This window comes from Trichosurus vulpecula, chromosome 2, assembly GCF_011100635.1.
Source record: "Trichosurus vulpecula isolate mTriVul1 chromosome 2, mTriVul1.pri, whole genome shotgun sequence".
In the NCBI taxonomy this organism is placed as follows: Eukaryota; Metazoa; Chordata; class Mammalia; order Diprotodontia; family Phalangeridae; genus Trichosurus; species Trichosurus vulpecula.
In genome coordinates, this window is record NC_050574.1 from 239,478,123 (window position 1) to 239,499,398 (window position 21,276).

Below are 21,276 nucleotides of genomic sequence, written 5' to 3' on the forward strand. Positions count from 1 at the left end.
AAGGTTTAGAAGTAGCCCAAACTAAAGAAGAACCCAAAAGAATTGTTCATCAGATTATACTAGGAGTGCTGCTGATTACCCGAGTTGTCAATACCAAAGATTTCTAAACATTTATTTTCATCTCCACCCCACCTCCTACATCTTTCCTGTGAAAGCTGAACAAATTTATCTTCATTCCAGTTCCTTAACCATGTGTAATTGAACAATATTTATGTCTTGGTAAAGTCTTCCCTAATAAGAGTTTCTTTATATTTTCATTACTTGCTGACATTTAGGCTGATGTTCCCTTAATATTCTGCAGATAGTCGATTGTATTATAGCAGAGAGAATAAAGTGATAACATGAACATTTGAACGGGTGTACAGTTTTGAAAGCATATTTGAAGTAAAAAAAAATGGATAATGTGAATCGTTTAAGAGACAGAAATAAAGAGTTGATATTCACAGTTTGCCATGTTCTTCTTTCTCATTTTCAAGGATCGATTGGCTCATCATAGGTGGCTGATCTTCTTTCAGTTTGGAAAAAATGAAAATTCAAATGCTCATGACTTTAAAAAGTTAAAATTTCTTCTTAAAAAGGAACATATTCAGGTGAGAAAGCATGTTTCTGTGTTATGTAAGTATAATTATACTTTAACTGATGTCAAGAATCAAGAATGTCAGATTTACTTGAAATTCTGTTTTTGTTTTTCCATTCCAAATTTTAGGAGACATAACTGTTAGTGGTTAAAATGCATTTCCTTCAGAAGTTGCCCTTGTGATCAAGCTGGCTTTATAGTAGTTTCTCTTAAATGTATACATGCTATGGGAGAGTAGATTTCTTAAACAGTTTGAAAGAACTTAACTCTGAAGCGTTTCAACTCTTTCTATGGAGAGATTTTTTTTTTCTTTTTTGAAATAAAATTAGCTTTCAGTATAAGAGGTGAAATAAATATTTCTAGGAAAGGCAGTGAAAATTTCTGATAACTTTTTCAGTTTATGTAGCTTCTATTTCATTTGGCATCAGTAGAAAGTACATTAGGAAAGGAGAGGAATAGTCTGGGAAATGAAGATTATATAAAAATAAATCGATAAAAAAATTTATTAAAAGCTATCAAATGAGAATAAATGGGAAACATGTATTAATAGTACAGTATCATTTTAGAACATCTTCATGATTTTAAAATTTTTGCTAGATACTAAGGTTTTCATATTAAACTCAAATGAATTTTCTCTTTTTAGGTTGGCAGGTTTGACTGTCTTTCTGAACCAGACACCTGCCGTAAGTTTTATGTTCATCAGCCATCTGTGGTAGTCTTTAAAGGTAAAGGAACTGAAGATTATGAAATTCATCATGGTAAGACGATGACAAAATATAAAACTTAAGTTACCTTTATTACAAATATTACTATTTAATCTTCATACTACCCTGTTTCAAAGCATTATAAAATTTTTTATTTATACAAATATGGCTATAATTCTTGCTCTGGGTTGCTTTATAATTTCATGTTCTCACTGCTAACTTCCTCAGAAACTTCATCACTTAAGAGCTCCTTGCTGTCATTTAGTAATCTTTTAAAAAATTTTTCTCTTCAACTGCTTCCTAAAATTTTACAGTTAGAAGCCTGTGAAAGTTGATTGGTCTGCCTGTAGAGAAAATGAGTTCCCTCTCACTAGAGGTGAAAGTGTAAAACCTAGATGACAGCTTTTTAGGGTTATTGTAGGAACTTTTTTCCTGAGCCAGTATAGATTAGATTTGGTGGCTTCTGATGTATGTCACAGCTCTAAGATTCCATGATTCTTATGGGAAAAATCTCTTGAACTCTAAATTATTTCAACTTTTCCTCTTTAAAAAAAATTATTTTCCTTATACTTAATAGTTTTTATCTTTCAGCAAAAACTGGGGCAACATTAATCTGTGAGGTGTTCGTGAGGTTATTTTGTTAGCCAAAGTATCTAGGACTCCTTGTTTCAGTTCTAATGTGATCAGTACAGGTTCTAGGCTACTGTTGACCATTGTTTTCCATTTTTCCCCTGTATATGACCAAACTTTACATTTGCATATGTCACCTTTACTGTATTCGCTATGTTATTTTTGCATTTTAGTCATCCTAGTTTTCAGATGGGCAGCTAAATGGCACAGTGGACAGAGCAGTGAGCCTGGAGTCAGGAAGAAGACTTTTGTTCAATCTGACCTCAGACACTTATTAGTTGTGCGACCCTGGGCAAGTCACTCCGTCTGCCTCAGTTTCTTCAATTATAAACTGTAGCTAATAACAGCACTTGGCTCCCAGGGCTGTAGGGAGGATCAAATGAGATGATAATTATAAAGTGCTTCACACAGGGCTGCATGGCACATAGTAAGCCACATATAAATGCTTATTCCTTTCCCCCTACCCTATGGGCATGTAAAACAACATCACGAAAGAATGATGGACTGGAAGTCAGAAAATCTATGTTCTAGCCCTGGTTCTGCCGCTAATTTTACTTTTGTAGTTGAGGGAATGGAAGGTGTACATGCCAAAGCAGCTAAAATGACTAATTTATTTTTCAGTCTTGTAATAGATAATTGACAATGGAAAAAACACTGTCTCTGGAGTCAGATGACCTGGATTCAGATCCTTCCTCTGATACTTAAACACCTACGAGACCTAAGGCAACCCATTTAATGTTACTGGACCTTAGTTTTCTCAACTGTAATATGAGAGGGTTGGACTATTTTCAGTCCCTTCCAGCTCTAAATCTGTGATACTACAATCCTGTGTCATTCTTTAACTAGAATTCAAGTTATTAAGAATTCCATACAGAGAAGTGAAACAAAGTATAGTTGAGAATCAAAAAGCATGAAAGTAGAATAAAGAGCTAAAATCAGTTCTTCGTTAGATTGTCATCCAAACTTAAGTATTTTCTATATATGGGAAAGGTTATTGTAGCTGTTTCTTTCTTTTCATTCATTTTCAAAGGAAAGAAGGTCCTGTACCATATACTTGCATTTGCTAAAGAAAGCGTTGACTCTCATGTTGTCACACTTGGACCGCAGAATTTTCCTGACAAAGAAAAAGAACCGTGGCTTGTTGATTTCTTTACACCTGTAAGTAAGTTATATTTCTTACTCTTTCTTCAAGTTAAAAAAAATTGTATTTAATATTTTTGTTGGAATTATTTCTTTGTGACAAAAGCATCTTTGTTTATTTGTATCCTCAGTATTTGGAAGATGCTTAATAAATGCTTGATTGATTTCAGTGTGGAATTCCATAATGACTACTCCAAGCACTATACCATTTGAGGCAGTTAAATATTACACTTTTATCAACAAACGAATATTGATGAAAATGCCATTTTGAGGACTAATTTGCTTGCATGATGTACAGTGGAGAAAGCAGCATGTCATAATGGAAAGGGCACTGGATTGGAATTAGGAAGACCTGATTCCTTTAACTCTTTGTGACTCTGGCCAATTTATTTAACCCTGATGAATTTCAGACAATTCTCATATGCTATAAAGTTATAGATAGGTTGTCCTATATCTATGAAGATACACCAGTGAAATAACAGGTCTTTGATTTACTGATATGCAGAGTTCTCTGCTTAGTACATTATACAGAATAGGTATTTAAATGTGCATCAGAGAAATAACTGATTAACTAATTTGTTACAAAAGATATAGAGTTCTTCTGTTTTCTCTTTCCTACTAGTAACTAATCTCTTTTTCTTTCAAGTGGTGTCCACCTTGTCGAGCCTTGTTGCCAGAATTACGGAAAGCATCAAAGCATCTGAATGGGCAGCTTAAATTTGGCACCCTTGATTGTACAATCCATGAAGGCCTCTGCAACATGGTATGGAATAAATGTAAAAAGTTGTTGATTTTTTTCCTAATCATCCTTTTCTAAGCAGAAAATATTACAGCAAAGGAGCTTCTTTAAAAGTGTTGTTAGTAGGAACATCTTTTCATGTTAGCAAAAATTTGTTCTCAACAGAGAAGGGTTTGAGAAATATTGATTGAAATATTGAGAAATATTAAAATTAAAGGTTTATAATTTAATAAATGAATAAGAAGTATATGATTTCTAAAATATATTAAGACCCCATTATTCATAATTTCATGAATTCAGATGCTCTATAGGTCAAAAACATAACTACTTTTAGAATGATAAAAACATGATATGACATGGTTTGCCCATTAGGTGTTTTTTAGCCCTAGAAAGGACTTTTCAAATGCTTATGGAATTTTGTGAATAATAGATGTGGTTTTTATGTAAGAGGTTTCCCAAAATACAACTACCAGATCTTCTTTTAAACTTGGATGATACTTTAAGCCAGGGGTGGGGAACCTGTGGCCTCAAGGCCACATGTGGCTCTCTAGGTCCTCAAGTCTGGCCCTTTGACTGAATACAAACTTCACAGAATTGAATGAAGCAAGATTGGATAGTGTTCCTTAAGTGTTCAGGCATGTTTTGGGTACACTGAAATATTGTATGAGTAACTTATTGATGATTCATGTAGACAAGGAATTTGTATATTGCAGGAAACACTGTATCATATTACACAGGTTGGCAGAGCCCTCTGGAAAGATGTCCAGTTCCCCATTCATTGTTTCTGTCTGTGATTTAATAACATTAGAAAGAACTTTAAACCTAGGCACACACTGTTAGATTTGGTTGCTAGAGAAGACTGATAGGAAAATGCTTAGTAACTGTGAAAGGTAGAAAGCAAAGGGAACTAATTAAGTTAGCGCCTGACTTAAAGAAATTTCATTCAGGGTATGTAAAATGATTCATTGAGAAACAAGCCCCATATTTTATGATAATATCATTCAGGAAATGTATAATCAGACAAGCATCTAACTGCAAGATACAGCCCTAGGAGGAAGGATGATGGAAGTGTCTTCATTATCCCCATTTTACAGATATGTAAACTGAAACTGTGAGAGGTTAAGTGACCTGCCCAAGATCACACGATTATTAAATTTGAATCCAAAACTCTTTTCATCATATTACCTTGTTTCTCACAGATCGTGTCCAACTTGCCATTTGGATTGTTACATGGCACCATCAAAATCATTTTTAAAGGTTTTTCTAGACTGCCCAGAAAATAATGAGAAAACAGATGCTTGACTTTCAAAATAATAAAGTAAATATTTCTGTCCCCTTACCAGATCCTATCCCTTTGAACCCTGTGACTTCTTTCAGTATTTAATCCACAAAAATGGCACTGAATGTTGCAAAGTTGTATCATAAAGTGTTAGAAATGCCATAAAGGGAAATATTTGTATAAATAGGGAAATTTGATCAGTATCACATTTTTCTAAAAAAAAAAAAAGGATATAGTTTTACTGCTTATTGATCTAATGGAATTTTAAAAAATCATATCCTTAGGTTAAGTAGTCTTGATATTCCTTGCTTTCCATACTTACATTTCTTCATGTATAAAATTGTACCTCTATTAAATCCATGTATATTTTGGAAGTTCTATTTTGGTCCAAGCTACTAAACTCACAAAACAAGATGAATTTTGCATAGGACTATTAAAATATGCTTCTAATGCTACTGCTTATGCAGTAGTGCTTCCTCTCATGCAGTTTCTATAAGTTTTACAATGTACTTTTTATTAGTGACTTGAACAATTACAACAGCATTAAAATCATAGATTAGGAATTTAATATTCTAAAGCTATGATTATCACCTGAAAGGGATCTGAAACAAATCATTCTCATCTAACCCCGTTTAGTTTCAGAAAGAGAGCCTGAGAATGTGAACTACTTTTGCTTTATCCCAGAATCTAGGAATATAGTAAGCACCAAATAAATGCTAGTTGAATTAAATTGAAAAAAAATCAGCCAATCATGTAGCTATAGTGAGGTACTCACAGACTATAAAAAAGACACAGAAAAAGGCTTTAGGCAACAAGACCAGTGTCAGTATGCATTGATGGAATGAGTACCTATGGTACTGAGGTAACACACCCATTTAAATAGATAAAATATAATTTTTAAGAAACGTCACATTTACATTATCTTAATTTACCTTGTCCCAAAATTTATGGTTTTCCCCAAAAGCCATTAAGTGTCCTATTGCTAATCTACTGAATCTCTACCATCTACATTTAATTTCCAGAAATATTTTTAATTTTTTGAATGTGCAGTTAACCTTGAAAAATGGACAGATTCTCCTATAAACTCTTAAAAGTGTTTAGCATACCATCTTTACATATGTATATAGTACTTCCTTATAGTAGTCTCAAAGATAAGAACGCTTATCTTTCCTGAGTTCAGTAGATCACTGCAGAGTGATTTGTATTCCTTCCATACTGTATTTGCACTTGATGAGAAATGAACACTTTGGATAATATGATACGTTATTGAAATCAAAATATGACCCGCTCAAAATCATAGTTGACTGTTAATTTCCATCAATTTCATTTGTTTTATTTGTAAAATTTTCTTTCCATTTGTAGAATAAAGGAAAATATAGAGATAAATAGATAGGGTGGGGAAGAGTGTTACTACAATCATAAATGAAAAATGTAGTTGCTAGCCATTGGGCAAAGATTATAAAATAGTGTTGAGACACAAAATTGGGAACCAACAACTACTTTTCCCATTGTTCGTGACTCAGTGTCAGAAAGCCTTAAAGATATGGCAATATCCTGCCCTTCATAGTCTCTGACAACCTTTCTCTAAACAAATGAAGTCAGACATCTGATCATATATCCCCTAGTGAAAGCATTTCAGTAATGTCATTGGATCTCATAGTAGCTACTCAGACCATGGGTGGAGAAAGAGCCATGTGTTCATGAAAGTTCACAGCAGTGTTCCCAACCTTCTTAGCCTAAGTAAAACGTCCTGTCACCAACAGCAGGTAGATGAGTACATATTTCAAACTCTTAATAAAATCAGGAAGCTTCAAACTTATAACAGATTGTGTTATGTTCATTTGCCCTTTCTTTTCTAATAGTATAACATTCAGGCTTATCCAACAACAGTGGTATTCAACCAGTCCAGTATTCATGAATATGAGGGACATCACTCAGCTGAAGAGATTTTAGAATTTATAGAGGTATGTTAAGCTGCAGTTTATTAGTACTGTTCCCATGTGGAGGGGGGGGGTTGTGCGTGCACACTTTTTTAATAAATTCTGTATCAATGTTAACAGTTTCAAGGTCTCAAAAGCATTGTAACTCAAAGTTAACTCTAAACTTTAGAGCCATGTAAGGGTTCATTTTACATATTCCTATAGAAGTTTTAGTGGCAGCTACTTAAAGGTGTAAAAAAAGTGGTAAACTTGAAAATGCTAAGCTCAATACAAGGAGGACCCTAGGAAAAGTAATATCAGCACTGATTACATTCAGTCCATCTCAAGCCTAATAAACTAAGCTGCAGTGGGCTAATCCGACCAGGTGGCCACACTAAATCCAGTACCAGTGTGGCGAACCCTGGAAGTAGAGAGACCACTACGTTGTTGCCTCAGGAGGGGCAAACCAGCCCAGGTCAAAAACGGAGCAGGTCAGAGTTCCTGAGCTCACCAAGAGAGGAATTGGGTCCATGAATGGCCACTGCATTTCCAGCCTAAGTGAGCTAGGGAGAACCCAGTCTTCCTCATGCCCATCCCACCCCTCCAAAAAGCCTTTTGCAGCTGTGGGGAATGGGGAGAAATTATTTCATTTTTGTCTTTCTGTTCCCCCCACACACACGTGTTTTGGCACACACATAATTTATAAATGCTGGTTGATTGATTGAATTGATTATATATGTATATAATATTGAATAAGTAATTGAAGCTGTATTCTCTTATTTCTGACACATTTAGGATCTGAGGAACCCTTCTGTAATTTCTCTAACACCAGAGACATTCAATGAACTAGTTAAGAAAAGGAAACGTGATGAAATCTGGATGGTTGATTTTTATTCTCCTTGGTGCAGACCATGCCAGATGTTAATGCCAGAATGGAAAAGGATGGCACGGGTAAAAGAGAATTTATTTTCCTAAATCTTAATGTTCTAATTTGTAACTAAAGTTGATATGTTAGACATAAAACTTAAATGAAAAGCTGAAGATGAGATGACAGTTTTTTTCCTAACATTTTTGACCATAGCACTGGAGTGTCTACCACTATTGACATATAGATTGAGTGTCTAACCTTTTTGTGTGTCATGGATGATGTGTTTGGCAATCTGGTGAAGCTTATGAACCCCTCAGAAAAATGTTTTTAAATTCATAAAATAAAATACATAGGATTACAAAGAAAACCAATTCAATTGAAATAAAGATAAACATTTTTTCCCACCCAAGTTCAAAGATACTACCCCCCTCCCGAAAACTATACACAGACATCTTGGGGATCCATGGACCTCAATTCAAGAAATAGAGTGATCTGCATATTGATGTTTCATTACTATTTGAATCTGGGTTGTTGCCAGTCTCTTGTGATGTTAAAGGCTGCTACTTAAAAGTATATAGTGATATATCACATCTTTGCAATTTCTTTCCAAACTAGTTTGGGAAATTTAAAATGAGAACAGATGCATTATTCATCATGAAAGTGTTTAGATTTGAAAATTTCATACTGTTCAGGTGAGCACAATGATAATCAACTTAAATAGCTTGGGAAAGGAAAGGGAGAAAAGGTGGATTTTATTCTTATTAATTGAAAAAAAAACATTTTAATTTTAAAAAGAAATAAGATTGGAAATTAATTATTTGAGCACAGAGCCTGAGAATACAGCTGCTATTTCAGGGTTTTTAAAACTTATTTTTAATACATCTTCAGAATTTTGACATTACTAACTTTGTCTTTTCAATACATTTTTTTACAATTTAAATTTTTGAGCAAGTATAACTATTTGGGTCAGCATTGAAAAAGCTTTCATTGTATTAGGTTCTCTTATTTGAATCAAAAAAACCTTAATTCGTTTTCTTGTAAAAGATGAATTAAAATGAAGCAGTTAATCTGAAATAATTCTGAGAGATGAGCCCTATCAAAATTCAGATAACATAATTTCAGAGATCTTTCATTTTGACTATATTTATTTATCAGTTAAGCTTATATGATGTAAGGTCTTTGTGAGAACACAGTTTTTAATTTCTTTGTAGTATTGCTTAAGTTTGCTTTAAATTTGAATTGTTTTCTAAATACTTGAATCATAGGTTAATTTCTTTACTTTAAAAATATTTAGAAGAAAATTTATAGCAGCTTTTTCCTTCTAATCACTTTTCAGTATTTTGTTTAAGATCTCTTATTTTTCCCTTGTAGTTGTTAAATGGTCTGATCAGCGCTGGCAGTGTAGACTGCCAAAAATATTATTCCTTTTGTAGCGAAGAACAAGTCAAGAAATATCCTGATATAAGACTTTACCCTTCAAAATCAAACACAGCATATCAATATTAGTAAGTTTTTTTTTTTCGAACTTGAAGACTTATTTATAACATGCATTTATATAGTTAGCATATAAAAAGCATTAGATCTTCTTTTTTACTATATTAGGTCAGAGATGATGTGCAGCAATGTTAGTGTAAAATCTGTTTTATCTTTCTTCAACACCCTGAAAGTTCTAGAAACCATCAGTCTCACTCTAGTAATCAGTAATGCAGTTTTCCTACTGCTTTCTGTGCAACAATAGGATTAGCCTTTCTGAATTCAGAACAAATATCTCACCAAATTTAGTATATATGAAAATGCTACCGTTTTGTGGTAGCTTATCATTCTCTTGCTTCCAGGACTAGTGTAGGGGACAGTTAGTTAACAGTAAATCATAGGATGGTAGCTTTTAGCCATCTTGTCCAATGCTATCATTTTATACATAAATAACTAACAGTATGTGTTCTTAGAACATACAAGTAACAAAAAATTTAGAGACCCTCTTTGAGCTGACATAACCTATTCTGCTCACCATCCCTGCAGAGCTACTGTGAGGATAAGTGAACTGATAGATGGCTGTCTGAAACAAAACAACTTTGAGCAGAAATACTAGGCATTCTAAGATTGAAAAAAAGCAAGTCTGAAAATACAGGTGTCACTTGTTAAAGCAATGACTATTTTCCAAAGATGGTATAGTAAGGTAATAGGTGACAGTAACTAATAGTCATTTTTAAAAACAAATTATTTCCTAAATAATAGCTCATACTACTTAACAATGAACTTTGACAATGCTTTCGTATAACTTTTAAATATATATAGGATACCAGTAAACATGACATGTTGTTTCATCTCTTACAGTACTTATAATGGATGGGATAGAGATGCATATTCTCTAAGAACCTGGGCTCTAGAGTGAGTAAAATCAGATGTTTAAGAACTGCATGCCTTTCTCTTATTTTTATAGTTTATTGGTATTGCTTAGTGTGTATTGTCACTATGATATATACTATCTTAGGTTTATTAAAAGTATCTAGTAAAAAGTTGGTAGCAGTTTTAACTTATGAAAATAAAGGAATGTTTAAATAGGGATGATAATTTCTGACCTCCCTATAGGATTATTGTTGGACTCAAATTATAAAATATGAGCAGTAGAGTAGAAGATATTATTATTGCGTTAAAATATTCTGAAGATTATAGTTTGGCTTACATTATTACATTTTAAATGTTTTCCTTATTTTTTATATGGTGGAAAAATGCTTTTGATGATTTATGATTTGCCACAGATATTTGCCTCAAGTGTCCGTAGAGCTTACACCGCAGACTTTCAATGACAAAGTGTTAGAAGGGAAAGATCATTGGGTAGTTGATTTCTATGCTCCTTGGTGTGGACCTTGCAGAAATTTTGCCCCAGAATTTGAGCTTTTGGCTCGGGTAAGTGTTATTCAACTTCTTCACTAATTTGTAATATCTGTTTTAGCCGTTAAGTAAATAATCATGATTAGATCTCTTCTTCTTTGGTTTACTTTCTTAATGTTAAATGCTAAAAGAAAAAAATTATTTAAAGTGACTTTTCTGAAATCTTTCTTTGAATTCAGAGAAGCTATGTTTCTTCCCTACAAGAGAAGTGTATTCATCTTTCTAATAAATACAGTCAGTGTAATTTCTTTATTATTTATGTCTAAGGTTAATAGGACTCTATACTATTTATATTAGTATTTTTAAATTCACTGAATATGTAACCAAATTTTTAAAATTTAGTAACCATTTTTTCTCATGGGAGAAAAGGAAAATCTCTTGACTTTGGCTGTTAATTTTACTTTTTTCTTAGTATACCTTTTCCCCCTATAGCTCTAATCTTCCTCCACTTCTTCACTAGCATTCTTAAATTACTTCCCCCCCTTCTTCATTCCCCAGAAGGTATCTGGCAATTAAATATATATATTTAGTATAATGACTTCTTTTTGTAATTATATTATGAAAATTTCAGGAAAAGGGTATAAAACATAATGCAGGCCTTTTAGAGTTTCCCTTCTAAGATCTCTTATTTAAATGGCTGGGGGGCGGGGTGGGGAAGGGGCCTAGAAGAAACCAAGTAAAATTGTTTTTTTTTCTGATCCTTTGATATAGAAAACTAAAATTTTGATTCTTGTTGCTATAATGGTAGGTACCCAGATGAAACATATCTAAATAGATACTGCCAGTATAAAGCATAGTAAACTTTTTTTCTCCCCTGTTTAGACTATTAAAGGAAAAGTGAAAGCTGGAAAAGTAGACTGTCAGGCTCATGCTTATACATGCCAGACTGCTGGCATCAGAGCTTATCCTACTGTTAAATTTTATCCCTACCAAGGAAACAAGGTAAGTATAGTATCTCAGCCTACTCGCTTTGAACTATTTAGATTCAAACATTATTTGGGCCTCTAAAAAGCATGAGGCACTTCCATTCTCTAGATTTTTGTCTCTGTAATCTTTTGGAGCATTTCAGTAGGGTAGTAAATATGTATTAAGTGCCTGCTATGTACCTGTACTAAGCACTAGGAATACAAAAAGAGGAAAAAGACAGTCCCTGCCCTCAAGGAACTCTCAATCTAATGGGAGAGACAACAAGAAAACAAATATGTATAAATAAGCTACACACAAAATGAATAGAAATAATGTAGAGCAAGGAAACACTAGAATTAAGAGAGGTTGGAAGAGATTTCCAGTAGAAGATAGGATTTTAGTTAGGACTTAAAGGAAGCTGGGGAACCAAATGGGCAGAAATGAGGAGGGAAAACATTCCAGGCATTGGAGATAGCCAGAGAAAATGCCCAGAACAGCTAGGAGGCCAATATTGCTGTATTCATGGTGGGGAATAAAGTGTAAGAAGATCAAAAAGGGAAAAATGGGGGTAGGTTATAAAGGAATTTGAATGCCAAAGGATTTTGTATTTGTTCCTGGAAGTGATAGGAGCCACTGGAGTTTATTGTGTAGCGGGGTGACATGGTTGGACCTGCACTTTAGGAAAATCACTTTAGTGGATAAATGGAGGATGGGTTGGAGTGGGGAGAGATTTAAGGCAGACAGACTCACCAGCAGGTTACTGCAATAATCTAGGTATGAGTTGATGAGGGCCTGTACCAGCATGATGACTGTATAAGAGGAAAGAAGGGGGCACAAACAAGAGATGTTGCAGAGGTGAAATTGCCAGACTTTAATAACAGATTGGATTTGGGGGGCGGAGAGGAGTGAGAGACAGTATGAGTCCTAGGTTGAGAGCCTGAGGAACTAGGAAGAAGTTAGAGTTAGAAAGGTTTAGGGGGAAAGATGATAATTTCCATTTTGGATATAGTTTAAGATGTCTACTGGACATCCATTTTGAGATGTCTGAAAGGGAGTTGGAGATGTGAGATTAGAGCTTGAGGCAGAATAGGTAGATTTGAGAAATACCAGCATAGAAATAGTAATAAAATCCATGGGAGCTGATGAGATCACCAAGTGAAGTATTATAAAGGAGAAGAGGGCCCCAAGACAAAACCTTGAGGGACACCTATGGTTAAACAATATGATCTGGAAGATGATCCAGCAAAAGACAGAAATAGGTATGAGGAGAACAAGGAGAGTGGTATCCTGAAAATCATCTAGGAGATGAGGATGATCAATAGTGTCAGAGGTTACAAAGAAGTCAAGAAGAATGAGGACTGAGAAATGGCCATAGGATTAAGAGACCTTTGTAACTTTGAAGGGCATCTAGGTGGCACAGTAAAAAGAGCACTGGGCTTGGAATCAGGAAGACTCTTCTTCATGAGTTCAAATCTCGCCTCAGACATTGACTGACTCTGTGATTCTGGACAAGTCACTTAACTTTGTTTACCTCAGTTTCTTCATCTGTAAAATGAGCTGGAGAAGGGAATGACAAACCACTTCATTATCTTTGCTGAGAAAACCCCAAATGGGGTCACAAAGAGTTAGACTGAAACACCTGAACAACAACAAATTTTGACGGAATAACAAAGTCAGAAGCCAGATTGTAAAGGGTTATAAGTGAGTGAGAGGAGAGAAAATGGACAGCTGTTTCAAGGGATTTTCAAGCATTTTTATGTGATTAGAATATGCCATGATACTTCCATCTTTCACATCTCCGCCTTCCACCAATCAAGAGCATTGACTCTGGATTCAGAGATCTTGTGTTCAGCTTTTTTTTACCTTCTCTGTGAAAGGGGGAAAAGTTTCTCTGTCTCATGTGCACTCTTTCTTCCCTCAAATGTTCTCATCTTTTGTCAGTGCTTTATCCACTCTGCCCATTCTAATGAATATATTTAGCATTTAAAACTTAATCTAAAATAAACATGTTTCCATTTTTTAAGAATTGAAAAATAAACAATTATTTTCCTAGTTCAACTTGCTCTCCTTAGAATATTGACTCATTGAAGAGGATAGGAACTATATTTGGGGGGTCTTATTGATATCTGTTATACATATTAAATAATTATTATAATTAACATCTTCAAGGTTTGGTCTTGTGTCTTGAAGAAAGTATAGATGAAAAACTAGGAAGCCAGTACCCACAGTCTAATCCCAGCTGCAATCACTAACTAGCTACATGATCTTTGACTTAGCTGTGTGATTTTGGATTTAACCTCTCTGAATTAATTTCTGAGATCCCTTCTATCTCTAATATTTTATAAACAAGTTGTTTATGTGACATTTAAAAAAACCAGCTTTGTTTAATGATTTTATGATATCAGGGAATAGAAGGGAATAAATTATTTCCTTTATACTCATACTTGAGAAGTGCCTAATTATCTATCCTTTCCCAAAGTGCCTAGGAATAACAAGTCACCCTCTTTAGGGCTTGCTGGAAACTCCAAATGTTTTAGATGATAAGTATTATCCAGGATATAAAGAGCAGTAATTATGACAGTGTCATTTGCGTATTACCAATTTAGTTGGTATTAATTGATGTAGAGTCTTAATAGGAGTATTAATCTTATATATTTTTATTACAGCTTAATGATAATGAATTTACTAGTTTAAAAAGTAGGATGGAAATGTTGATTCTTTGATTGCCTTTTATCCCCAGCATTTCTTCATAATATCCGTACTAGAATGGGAAGTCTTTTAACATCTCTATGGATCAGTTCCACCAAACTTCCATCTGGAATATTAAGCTACAAATAATTGCTTGCCTTTGATTTAGACAACATTATTCTTAGATGAATATGTAATCGACCATAGTGTCATATATAAAAGTTCGTAATGATTCCATGTCAGCCCAGGAAGAAACAGAAAATATTGCCCCTTGGGGAAAGTTTTTTTAAACATTCCATCAGAGGACTCAACAAAGAAATTAATAGGAGTCCTATATTAAAAGCAATAGTAGCCTGCTTATTTAGAGATCTTAAAATTTATAGAAATGGGGACAACATAGCTTGTAAGACTTAAGTTCAAAATTATAAGACCCATGTCACTTTTGATACTAAAAAGCATGATACTAAGAGATACTTTCTTGAATAGCAAGTTTATATACTGACTGCTATGTTTTTCTCTTATCTTTTACATCCTTCTCCCCAACTCCCCACCCTCCCCAACCCCAACAAAATACACACATACACACACACACTTGGTTAAAAATTAGTAACAAGAATGGGTGAATGCCTTTAGGACTAAACAGCCTGACCTTGCTTTCATTCAAACTTTGTTTAAACCAGCTTTGCTTCCCATTGCCTCTAGTTAATTCTGGTGGGTATGGGAATAAGTCTGGAGGTTCCACTACAGTTCATTGACTGACCTACAGTCGGTCCACCTGTATCAATGCCATATATTAGCTAAGCCTAATAGCCAGCTCTAACCTTTTTTGGCCTTTACTCTTCTATGGCCACTGATGACCCCAAATTGACATCTTCCTCCTCTTCTGCATCTGTTTAATAGGAGCATTGACTCTGGATTCGGAGACCTTGTGTTCAGATCCTGCCTGGTTTTTTTTGTTTGTTTTTTTCCCCCTCTAATTTGTTTATTTGCATTCTTTTTGTAACAGCTGTAAAATGAATTTAATTAAACCTTGTTAGACTTATATTTAATTAAAGAGACAAAAAGCCAGACCATTCAGACCAAAACCAGAACATTTCAGTTATAATCCTATAAGTAACAATGGACTTTAAAAACCAAAGATGGAAAATTGGTATAAAATAAAAATACCAAACAGGAAGGTTTTATGGTCACATCTGGCTAAGAGTGTAACACAAACCTTGTACATCTGTGATTTGTATAATGTTATCACCCCAATCATGGATCCTTCTATTCCGCTTGCAATCAGTGATTGAATAAGCTTGAGTGTAAAAGCAGCTTCTGCCACATTATGGAAACTGTTATCTCTTTCAATCTGTTCAATTCCTTTGACATTATAGAAACACAGAGTTGGCAACCATTCCAATAATGGGCTCCTCTCTATTTCTGAAATGCCATCTATTAAATGTCCTTCATAGAAGAGGTCATTTGCTATAGCACTAATAGCAGGGTGACAACGGTATTGAGTTCTCAGTAGAACTGCTTTGTGACCCATTAAGCAAAGCCGGTCAAAAAGTAACTACTTTCAGTGGGCTGTTCCCATATTAAAAATGGAAAATAGTAAATATAACTATTATTTTAATCATGTTTTATTCTGAACTTAAGCACCTAAAAAAGAATGTTTCTGTATACACAGAATGCAAAAAGAGGATGCTCTATAAAACCATGAATCTCCATTTCATATCACTTCCTTTTTGAAAAAAATTCACATATTACTTTTGAAACTGCCCGACTAGATGTGCTTCCTTCTAAATTGTTTTTCATTAAAATGTTGTCCTTATATAAATTATTCTCCTGGTTCTGTTCCACCCACTTCATACTGCATTAGTTTATACTGCCCAAGATTTTCTGAAGTGGTCTCTTTTTGTCATCTTTTAGAGTGTAATCATATTCCATTTTATTCATATACATGCATAACAATTTGTTAAGCCATTCACCAGTTCATCATTCTTGATATAAAAATCAGTAGATTTGTGGTTCATTTCAGGTAACAGTGAGGTTCATCTGATGTCCACTTACTCCTTGTTTGTATACTCTTCTCATATGTCCCAATTATAAGAAATAGCATATTCCACTCCTTTTTTCCTCTTTTCTATTCTAGTTATTACTTTACCCTCTTCGAACTCTCAAAAGAGAACCAATATACCCTCATGTGTTCTGTTTTTCTTTTTTAACTCCCTCAGTACTATTTTAAAATAGATTGAAGGAACACTTGCTACTGCTTCTCCCACTAAAATGTTACTTCTATATCATCATACAACTCCTTCCAGTGTTCAAATAAATTTACCTTCAACTCCTGTGTTTGTATTCCAAACTTACTATTCAGCTCTGGTCTTTAAATTAGAAATTCTTGAAAGTCCTGTATTCCATTAAAGATCCTTTTTTTTTTTCCTGTGGGATTATACTCAGCCTTTAAGGATAAGTTATTCTTGTTGTATATCAATTGCTTGCCTTTTGGAATATAGTACTCCAAGCTCACCACACTCATGGTAGAAGCTGCTAGGTCTTATGTATGGCTCTTGGTACTTGAGTTCTTTCTTCCAAGATGTTTGTAGTATTTTTTTCTTTGACAAGGAAACTCTGGATTTTGGCTATGCCATTCCTCATACTTTTTCTTTGGGGATTCCTTTCAGGAGGTAAACAGTGCAGTCTGTCTTTACTTTGGCTTCTGGTTCTAAGAGATACTTTCTTGAAATAGAGTGTCCAAGCTTTTCTTTTTTAATCATGATTTTCAGGGAATCCAATTAAATTACCTCTCCTTGACCTATTTTCCAGGTCAGTTGTTTTTTATATCACCTTACTTTTGTTTTTAATCTTTTAATTTTATTGTATTATTTCTTGCTTTATAATAGAGTCATTGATTTCTGTTTTGTCTATTCTCTTTTTCAGGGAGTCCATTTCTTGGATGAGTTTTTACCACTTACTCTCTTCTAAGCTAACTTAATCACCTTCCAGTTCTTTCCTCAAAAATTTTCATTTTGTTTTTAAATCTCTTTATTTCTTCTAGGTATTCACATAGTACTTAGGGAATTTTTTTTTCCTTTTGAATTTCTGATTACACTTAGAGCAATATTTTTTTTAATGGTGAGTGTATGATGTTTTCTTTGATATTTTTATCTCTCTTGTTTTAGTTCCTGAATCTGGGCTTTGTGCCAGGGCCAGGATTTTCACACACACCCCCTTCTCCACTTACACACATTACACTTTTGGGTGTGGTAGCCATCCCTGCTTGGTCTTACCCTGGATCTCCTGCTTCTTCACATCCTTGTGACCTCGAAATCCTTGAGCCTGTGACATTCTGGAAAGCACCACATTGTTGTTGTTCCTTAGGACTTCCCAGGTGTCCACCATAAGGTTTTCTGACCACCCTAGAACTTTCTCAAGGGAGCCCTCCTCTCTTGCTGCCTCTGGACACAGCCTTGTAGGTCAAATGGGTGTTTCATGTCTGGCTGTGTTTGTACTTTCTTTGCTGGAGAACCTCCCTCTCCTAGAGGGACCTCCTTTTCCTATTCTGGCTGACTTTTTGTTCAGTTATGTTATTTTCCTAAAACACAAATCTGGTTGCATCACTCCCTTACTCAGTAAACTCTAGTACAGGAGTGGGGAACCTTTTCCTGTTGGAAGGCTGCATTAATATGTAGCTGTAATAAAATAAGGCTGCATTCAAGAAACTTCAATTAGGTAACTTTAAACTGTACATTATTTTGTAAAAATCTAACTACTATGTACTTAATTTCTTTTTTTGGGGGGGGGGGGAGACAAGGCAGTTGGGGTTAAGTGACTTGCCCAAGCTCACACAGCTAGTAAGCGTTAAGTGTCTGAGGCTAGATTTGAACTCAGAAACTCCTGACTCCAGGGCCAGTGCTGTATTCACTGCGCCACCTAGCTGCCCTCTTAATAATTTCAAAAAATGAAAACTTAATTTTAAAGTTAACTAACCTTTTAATGACTTTGTTGTGTCTGCTTTTTGTTGGAAAGCATTTGAATATTTGGTTGCAGCATGGAGGTCTGCAGTTTCAGTTGATCCTCTAGATGGGTAGCAGTCATTTGTGACCTTACGGGCATCTTGATTCAGATTAGGTAGGAGAATAATAGATTTGCAACAATAAGTGGTTGAAAAGCAAGAAATCATTTTTTTAGGCATGTTGCCAAAGGCATGGGTATTCTACTGCATTTTTCCATATTTCAGCTGGATCATTCTGAGAATCAGACAATAACTTTAAAATGTCATCCACAGAGAGCTCAATCAATTCCATCTGTAGTTCTTTAGGTACCTTGGTGATATCAACTAGGTGAGGCATAAATGCTCTTTTGAGTGTGATGTCATGATTCTCAGAGTCAGTGAGCCTTTCCTTGTATTCTCTAATTAATAGGTCTATAATAGCTGCTCTTCAAATGATTCACATACATCATCCTGCTCATCAGTGACCTTTGCTATTTCCTTTTGAAGAAGTGTCTTGAAGAAAGATAACTTCTTTCAAAATGCTTGGATTTTTTGCCACATATCATATATAGACTTAGTTTTATCTTGCAAGAGAAATATTTAAGTTGTTTTGATTTGACACGATATCACCCAGAAATGCAGCATTCCTATAGAAATCTTCTTTCAGTAATTCACATTGCTGATTCTGTTCTTCATAAAATTTAACTATGTTCTTGCAGAGATAAAATTTTGACTAACACTTGTCTCTGCAATAGCTAACACACTTCAGAATGATATGGCATATCCACACTGAATACCTGGTTGTTCAACATTAGCACATTACAAAACTGACGACGGATGCCGTGTTGCATTTACACGAATATAGTTAACAATACGTATAACTTGTTGCAAAGTGTCATTTCAGTAGTAGCTTTGGCACAGAGATTTTGCTGATGCAAGATACAATGAAAAGAAATGGGAGCATCTGGATTTGTTAATACTTTTTCTGTGCAATAAACGCTTCATGTTTTCCTGTTGTGGAAGGTGTATTGTCTGTACATACACTCACTAAATTTACCAAATTCAGTCCAACTTCACAACAGTTATCATGAAAGTTGTTGAAGGTATTTACCCTATGTTCTGTTTGCAAGAGTGCCCAAAGCAAGTAACTCTTCGTAGCAAAGAAAATCTCCTGTTATGACCCAAGTGAAGTATAAAACCTGCACTGAGTCGGTAGGATCAGTTGATTCATCCAAAGCATCTGAATAATATATGTATTTTTCTTTTGAAGTATTGCATGAAATTGTTCTGTTAAGTTGAAGGCTAATTCATGCCGCCGATCAGTTACAGTTCTCCTTGAAAGAGGCAGTTATTTGTACTTTAAAACATTGTTGGAGTCTAAGCATCGTACAACTTTGACAATGCATTCTTTAACAATTGCTACATCACTGAATGGCTTCCCTTTTTCCCCCAGGTATATAAGCTACTTTATAAGTTGCTTCAGTGGCATTATTTCCAAGTCTTATTGCTGCTTGAAAGAACTATCTTTGCTTTTGCTTTTCATCTTTTAATTTCTACAGTACAACCTTTATACCTCTCCCTCTAATTTAAAATATTTGTGGTCCTTATGAGTGTTATAATACTGATGATCATTCAGTTTCTTTAATGTTGATATTGCAGTATCACAAAGTAAGCAAATCATCTTATCTTTAGCAGAAACAAGATAATATTGTAATTCCCAATCCTCATTAAAAAATCTGTTTTCTTCCTTCAGAGTTCTCTTGGTCTCCTTTGACATGATGGGCTGTTAAGCAGACAGCATGAAAAAATCCTGCTGAACTGTGCAACTATTCACAAATTCCACTTCAAACAGAAACACCGTCCTCAAAAGCTGATAACAGACTGGCATACTCTACCCCCATAAACTCTCAGCAACCAGCCTGCTGCAGTAGTGATGCCAGTCAAGCAGAGAAAGTTAGAATTAAATAATGAGCATAGCAGCCATCAATTTAGCCCTTATGGCTTACTAATGTTCTAACTGTACTGGTCAATCTGGGAGGATTATTTCGTTGAAACCCATTTTATTCTTTGGTATTTTAAATACATTCATTTTTAAAATAAAAATATAAAAGATGAACAAAAATGTATTAATAAAAATAAAAGGATTTGTTCTATAAAATTCAGATTAAGTCAAAAGGCTATACTTAAGGACCTAGAAGGCCACATGTGCCCTTAAGGCAGCAAGTTCCCCACCCTGCCCTAGCTTCCTGTTACCTCCACGAGCAAATAGAGAATGGTTTGGCATTCAAAACCCTTCATAACCTAGCCCCCTCCTTTCAGTATTCTTACATCTTACTCCCCAACGTGTACTCTTTGATCCAGTGACACTGGCTCTCTGGTTATCTCCCATGCCTGGAATGTTCTCCTTCCTCCACTCCAACTACTGACCTCCCTGGCTTCCTTTAAGTCATAACTGAAATCCTACCTCCTACAGGAAGCCTTTCCCAATCCTTCTTAATTCCAGTGCCTTCCCTCTGTTAATTATTTCCTATTTATCCTGTATATAGTTTGCTTTGTATTTACAGTGTGTTTATATGCTGTCTCTCTCATTAGACTGTAAGCTCCATGAGGACTGTTTTTTGCCTCTTTTTGTATTTCCAGGGCTTAGCATAGTGCATGGCACATAGCAGATGCTTAATAAATGTTTATGGAATTAAATTGATGTAAGAAATATTTTACTCTAGTTTCTAATTGGATTTCTAATCATTATTTGGTCTAATGTAAACTTCAGACCAAATTATTTTGCTAGAGTAAGGTATATGTGATCTGGGTAATCACTATTTTAGGAAACTATCTTGACAGGAAGTCTAAATATAGGCCTTTTGTGGGCTTTCCTGAGGACCTTACTACCATTTATAATATTATTTTTATGGTTAAATGTTTTCTTATTTCCAAAAAATTGACTAAGAAGCAAAC

At 34.7% G+C, this 21,276-nt stretch overlaps 1 protein-coding gene across 4 annotated transcripts in view; it reads left to right on the forward strand.

Moving 5' to 3' along the window:
* The window catches only part of DNAJC10 (DnaJ heat shock protein family (Hsp40) member C10), a 44,907-nt gene that overhangs the window by 19,476 nt on the left and 4,155 nt on the right, over positions 1-21,276 (forward strand). For all 4 annotated transcript variants that reach the window (XM_036744168.1, XM_036744169.1, XM_036744170.1 and 1 more), the window contains exons 13-22: positions 477-590; positions 1,221-1,335; positions 2,942-3,069; positions 3,698-3,814; positions 6,932-7,033; positions 7,784-7,939; positions 9,228-9,361; positions 10,191-10,244; positions 10,616-10,763; positions 11,571-11,690. In XM_036744168.1, the coding sequence (XP_036600063.1) occupies positions 477-590; positions 1,221-1,335; positions 2,942-3,069; positions 3,698-3,814; positions 6,932-7,033; positions 7,784-7,939; positions 9,228-9,361; positions 10,191-10,244; positions 10,616-10,763; positions 11,571-11,690 (1,188 nt within the window). The remainder of the gene's footprint in view (positions 1-476; positions 591-1,220; positions 1,336-2,941; positions 3,070-3,697; positions 3,815-6,931; positions 7,034-7,783; positions 7,940-9,227; positions 9,362-10,190; positions 10,245-10,615; positions 10,764-11,570; positions 11,691-21,276) is intronic.